At 61.6% G+C, this 6,349-nt stretch overlaps 1 protein-coding gene across 1 annotated transcript; it reads left to right on the top strand.

Moving 5' to 3' along the window:
* Positions 1–4: 4 nt before the first annotated feature.
* Positions 5–5,745, top strand: LOC121024498 (cytokine receptor-like factor 1; the record flags this gene model as incomplete). The annotated part of the gene is made up of 4 exons (XM_040466726.1): positions 5–29; positions 4,648–4,929; positions 5,227–5,356; positions 5,531–5,745. Coding segments are annotated over 4 exons (633 nt in total), but the record flags the coding sequence as incomplete, so codon positions are not given.
* Between the last annotated feature and the right edge of the window lie 604 nt (positions 5,746–6,349).

Genomic DNA, 6,349 nt, shown 5'->3' with positions numbered 1-6,349 from the left:
CGGGGCGCCGAGAGCCGGATCAGGAGCCCGTGAGTACCCGGCGTCCTGTTCCCTTCTTCCCGCCTGGGCCGAGAGCGTGCGCCCCGGGGGCAGCTGCGGGGGGAGGGGGGCGCGGGCGCCACCTGGACGGCCCGGGAACAAAGGAAGGCGCCCCCGGCGCGGCCCTCGGGGCGCCCTCACCTGCGGGGCGCACGGCGCCGCAGTCCCCCGGCCAGAGGGTCTGGCTTCCACGCCCTAGGCCTTCTTACCTGGGCCGCCCGGCCGGGGACACCCGGCTCTGCCCTGGGGGTCGGGGGTGCCGCGGCCTGGGACTCGCTGAACTCCAGGACGCGGCGGGTGCACGCAACAGCGCCCGTGGACTCGGAGCCGTGGAGACCAAGGGGCACCGCTCCCAGTCAGGGGCGCACGCGGTAGGCGCGTTGGGTGCTGGCTCCGGGCGCCCCCCCCCCTCCCCGAGTGGAGGGATGAGCCCCGCGAGGAAGGCGGGGCGGCGGGAGGGGGGCCGCTCTGGCCGCCTGGCGCGCGGCCCGGGGTCCCCGGGGACGCGCCTCTCCGCGGGCCGGCGCCGCCGCCGCCGCCCTCCCCTAGCGGGACCCCGCGCTCGGGGGTCCGCGGAGTCCCAGCCACCGGCGGGCTCGGAACCATTCCTGGCCAGGCTGCGCGGGGCTGAGAGTCTCCACCGAGAGAAATCTTTGTGAGCGAGTGGGTGAGAGTGGAGGGAGCAGGAGCCAGCGAGTCCGGGCACCAGTGGCCCAGCCTTGGTGGTGGTGGTGGGGGGGGTGGGGGGGCAACAGGGAACCCACGGCCCGCAGCCCAAGACCCCCGCCCTGTCAGGAGCTCCTGGCCCCCGGCACTCTCTGTCCCCCCCATCAGAAGCACACCCCCTCCAGGACACCGTCTCTACATCCAGACCCTCTCTGGGACACACCCAGAGACACACAAAGACACACTGGCTTGTGGCCCGTCACCCTCGCCCTCAGATGAGCGCACACTGCAGCCCAGATGCACATTCGCACACCATCGGGGCGCGCACACACACATTCCATCCCTGACACACACACATTCGTGGTCACACACATTCCTCCGGGGGAGGCAACACAGGGGTATACAGGCAGGCACAGCCTGCCCTAGACGTTCCCAGTCGTTCCATGCGCCCCATCCAGGCGCGCGGGTCGCTGGGGGCCCGCACACACTGCTCCCCAGGCCATCCCACGCTACACAGAGCCATTTGCAAGCTTCCTGTGGTGCTCTTCCAGAAAGGACGGGGTCTGGGCACCCCCTGGGGACACTTGCTGAAAGCCCCGCATGCCCAAGGTGCCTGGGCAGGTGAGGGGCTGACCCAGGCCCTCCGGGGTTCCCTGGCAACTCTGCTCTAGGCCGTGAGCAGTGCCTGTAAGTGCCACTGTTAGTGGCTGGCTTTGTTTCCCAGTCCGCAGAGCAGCAGGCAAAGGTGGTGGTGGTTGGGGGGGATTGTTGTGCGTGTGTTTTTTCCTTTAAGAGGGAAGAAATTAAATAAAAGATTCTCACACCTCAGCAATATGTTTCTACTTACGGTGTGTCTTAGCACCTGACCAGCAGGCGGGTGGGTCGTAAAGTGTCTGCAGGTACCAGCGGGACAGGAGATGGGGACCCCTGTCGGGACCCCGGGATGGAGGCCACCCTCCTGCCTTGCTTGCAGAGAATCTCACACTTTTCCCTTTTAAAACACATGGTGTTCCTTTTTAATAACGGCAGTGGCTCCAGATTGGGAAGGGAGAAGGAAAAAACTTTTAAAGGCCCCAGCTCTGTGTGAAAGGCAGGGAGGCAGGGAGCAAGGGGAGGGGGGTGGTTGCCCAAAAGCTTAGCTCAGGGATATGCTTTGGGGAGCCTTCAAGGAGGCCCCCCAAACCAGGCAAGGGCCCCTACGACCTTCGTGGGCTGTTCCCAGCTGCCTTGCCTGGCCTGAAATGTGTGCGTCCAGGTCCCAAGCGCCTTGGCCCATTGTTTGGGGAGACCTGAAGGGAGCTGGGAGCCAGCTGGGACCTCAGAACTGGGACGGGCTGTAATCCCCATAGTTCCTAGGTGCTGCAGTGTGCTGGGCCCTCTGGACATCATGATCTCATCTCATTAATCTCCCCAACAGGTAGAACGTATGTTCCTCCCATTTTATGGAGGAGGAAACTGAGAACAGGAGAGGGGAAGCCAATTGCTCAGGTGCTCCAGCTGGGATTGGCACCGACGTCCCAGGAGAAGTCCTCATTCTGACCTTTTCTGGTGGAACTTGGGGTGGGGGGGGGGGGACTGGCCTGTCCAGGCCCGCCCGGCCTTGCCCTCTCGCCCTGTCCCCCGCCCAGCCCCAGGAGGGCAGCTGCAGCTGCTGGCAGGCAGGCCACACCAGCCCAGGCCAGGCGGGTGTGGCAGAGGGGCAGTGCCCCCCAGCCAAGACCCCCCAGAGAGCCCCTTCCTGGCTAAGATGATGCTGGTGGGTGGGGGGCAGGAGGGGCGTGACCTACCCCCAAACGGTTGAGAGTGGGCCTGGGGTCCAGGCAGGCCTGGCCGTGCCTCCCACCCTGGTGGGGGGGCCCAGGCAGGAAGCGGTGGGTGGGCCGGGGCAGAGACGCTGGCACGCCCGAGTTCATGCCGAAGGAATTCCGAATTAGCGGGCGGCTGGCTGCCTGGGACCTCCGGGGCGGCCCCCTGGCCCCCGCCCCCGGCCGCCCCCGCCTCCTCGGCTCTGGCCCGCTCAGCCGGCTTCTTCGCACGGACGCTGAGACCTCCGGCGAGCCCTGGGCCAAGCCCCAAACGCAACTGTGATCCCAGGCTCCGGCAAGAAATGGCCCTCAAGCCAAGTTTGCCCCGGAAAACCGTCAGGGCCAGCGGGGAGAACCACGTCCACCCCACCTCGCCCATCTGAGGCAGTGAGGGCCAGCAAAGGGCAGCCGCTGGCATTCAGGGTGCCTCCCAAGGGGCCAGGATCACCCTGTCCTTGGCTGCCATCTTAGGGAAGCTGGGCTACCCCCACCCCGCTGCCCCCCTGCAGTCCCTTTTTACAGCTGCCTGGGAATCCTTTTAAAATGTAAATCTTCCCCTGTTAGGAACCCTGGAATAACCCCTCCCTGCAGGTCTGGCACTGCTGACCTCCCAGACCTCATTCCCCACCACTCCTGCCCCAGGACCTTTGCACTTGCTGCTCCCACTGCCTGGACACTCTCTCCCAGATGTTTTCTTGGTTACTTCAACTTTATTCAGGTCTCAGCTCAAATGCCTCATCAGATAGGTCTCCTGGGGGCGTGCTTCACTTTCCTCCCTTATTTATTCTTAGATATTTATTTGTACTTTTTCCTGTTGCTCCCTTGGATTCAAGGCCCACAAGGGCAGGAATTGAGTGTCTTGGTCACCATTGTGCCCTCAGCTCCTGGCAAACTGTAGATGTTCCATGCATGCATGCATGCATGCATGCATGCGTGAATGAACAAATGAGTGAATGGGTCCTCACAACTGCTCTTGGTGGAGGGAGAGGCGCCTTCCCAGAGGCTCAAAGAAATAAAGTGAATGGGCCAAGCTTCCACAGTCAGCTGGGGGGCATTTGAACCCAGGTCAGCCTGGCTTAAACATCCCGCAGGGTTGTCCTTAAGACAATATTTTCACTCCTCTCAAACATGTGGTTTATACCACGATGCCCATCTTCCAGATGGGGAGACTGAGGCTCAGAGAGGGGGATCAGGGTCTTGGACTGCGCAGCCTCTCACCCTTATCTAGACCTTGGTAAACAGACTCTTCTTAGGTTCTAGCCCCAGCAGTAGACAGGAGGGAGGACATCAACCATGGTATCCCCGAGACCCTTGTGCCCAGCACCCAGTTCCACACAATCCTGTTTAGGAAGTCACTTTCCATCTGATCTTCCCAATGGCCCTAGGGATCATGAGCTTTCTTGCTCCCGTCTTGCAGATTAGGAAAAATGAGTTGAAGGAAGGAACAATGAGAGCCAGTCCCTTTGGAAGGGGGTTGGGGGCCTAGAGTTTGCCCCGGCCTCCTTCAGTTTCAGCAGCACAGAGCAACAAATCTGGGTTTCAGTAGCGTGCCCTTCTCTCATTCAATCACTTTGGGCAAGAGATGATGACTCAGAGCCTCAGTTTTTTCACCTGTAAGATTACCAGGATTCTAGTAGGAGTCAGTACACTTTTTTAGAAGTGTCTCCCTCCCCCCACCCCCAAAGACATACCTACTATGCGTGTGCCTGTAGGGATATCAGTCTTTTACTTCTAATTGCCAAAAGTGAAATAAAGAAAAGAAAAGTAAAGAAAAGGCGAGAAAAAGAATGTAATAGTTGTCAGAACTATGTGCGAAGCCAGATTTACTTGAGTCTGAATGGGCGTTTATGCCCGAGTTTTGTGACCCCTCCCAGAGCCTTGGGCACGTCCGTGAAGACGCGGCTTGGAAGGACCTGAGTTGTGGAATCACAACGGTCCTGAGGCTAAATCTTGGCTTTGCCGCCAACCTTGGGCTGGTCACTTGGCCTAATTGAACCTCAGTTTCCTTATCTGTGAAATGGGAGACAAAAATAAACAGCTCGTTTGTAGGACTGCCATGAGTCCAGAAGTCCTAGCATGGTGGGGGGCTCAGGGCAACTCCATCTCACGCCTGACGGGCACTCCTCTCTGACCCCAGACACGGCTGTCATCAGCCCCCAGGACCCCACGCTCCTCATCGGCTCCTCCCTGCAGGCCACATGCTCAGTGCACGGGGACCCGTCAGGCGCCACAGCTGAGGGCCTCTACTGGACCCTCAACGGACGCCGCCTAGCCCCCGAGCTCTCCCGTGTGCTCAACGCCTCCACCCTGGCCCTCGCCCTGGCCAACCTCAACGGATCCAGGCAGCAGTCAGGCGACAACCTCGTGTGCCACGCTCGTGACGGCAGCATCCTGGCTGGCTCCTGTCTCTATGTTGGCTGTAAGCGGGCCCCCAGGATATCCACGGGCAACTCCTGGGAGAGGGGCATGCATCACGGGCCCTCTGGCCCAGGACTGAACAGTGGGCATGCTGGTTGAGAGGCAGGGACTTCTGGGCGTGGGCATGAGAGCCTGGAACCCCCGAACCTGTCCCCAGGAGGTTCCAGGCAGACAGCCTTGCCAACAGCCACTCTGGTCACCCTCCTTCTACTCCGAGATGGGGGCCCAGCTGGTGGCTAGCAACCTCACCTATCCAGGGCTGGTCCAGACCCTCAGTCCCCTGCACCCCCTTCCCCAGTGCCCCCAGAGAAACCCTTCAACATCAGCTGCTGGTCCAAGAACATGAAGGACCTGACCTGCCGCTGGACGCCGGGAGCCCATGGGGAAACCTTCCTCCACACCAACTACTCTCTCAAGTACAAGCTGAGGTTGGTGGTGGTGGCGGCCCTTGGGTGACGTGTGTTCCAGCCTGGCTGTGAGGTCTTGGCAAAGCCCACCCTCTCCAAGCCTCTCCACCCTTCTGCCCTCTGGGGCTGCCATGGGGAGGTCTGGTGGGTCTGAAGAGACTCTCCTGTGTCCTCACACCCCCTCCTGCCCTGCAGGTGGTACGGGCAGGACAACACGTGTGAGGAGTACCACACGGTAGGGCCTCATTCCTGCCACATCCCCAAGGACCTGGCTCTCTTTACGCCCTATGAGATCTGGGTAGAGGCCACCAACCGGCTGGGCTCGGCCCGCTCCGATGTGCTCACCCTGGACATCCTGGATGTGGGTGAGCCCCCCCACCCCAGCTCCTAGGCCCACGAGGGAGCCTGCACCTCCTCTCTCGGCTCAGCTCATGGCTGAGGCTCCAGCTCCGACCCTGGCTGGGGCCGGGAGGAACTAGGCATCCACCCATCGGTCCCCAGTCCCCTAAAGCAGCCAGGATACCCCCACTCTGTGGAGAACACCTGGCCTGGCTGCCTCCCCCTCGGCAGCCCAGGTGTGCAGGAGGGGGCCCCGGGGGAGCTGGGAGGGGGCGCCCAGGTCGGGAGGCGCCCCAGGAAGCCTCAGCCTGGAGCTGGGGGGGGGGGGTGCGCAGGCGGGAGGCAGGAAACGGATGATCTGCGAGCAGAATTGGGCCTAATCTAATTAGGGTGTTTCTCAGCCCCTAGCAGGCCTGTGCCTTAACCCTTTCAGACCCTCACTAAGGCCTCAGGGGGAGAGGCCAGACCTCTCTGCTGCCCACAGGGCTCCCAGAAGGATCCCCAGAAGGCTAGTAGCCATCCCCCACCCCAGTCGGCTTCCTGCCTTGCTTCCTCAAGTCCTGAAGGTGCAGTGGGCAGGTTCTGAGCCTCAGTCTTCCCTCTGCACCAGGAAGGCTGTCATTTGAAAACTTTTGTAAAGAAAGAAGGTCCAGAGGTGCAGGTGGGCAGTGGACG

The sequence above is a fragment of the Herpailurus yagouaroundi genome, unplaced genomic scaffold (genome assembly GCF_014898765.1).
Source record: "Herpailurus yagouaroundi ecotype Mexico unplaced genomic scaffold, PumYag 65351, whole genome shotgun sequence".
NCBI classification, from domain to species: domain Eukaryota; kingdom Metazoa; phylum Chordata; class Mammalia; order Carnivora; family Felidae; genus Herpailurus; species Herpailurus yagouaroundi.
This window is presented reverse-complemented; position numbering and strand designations above follow the sequence as displayed.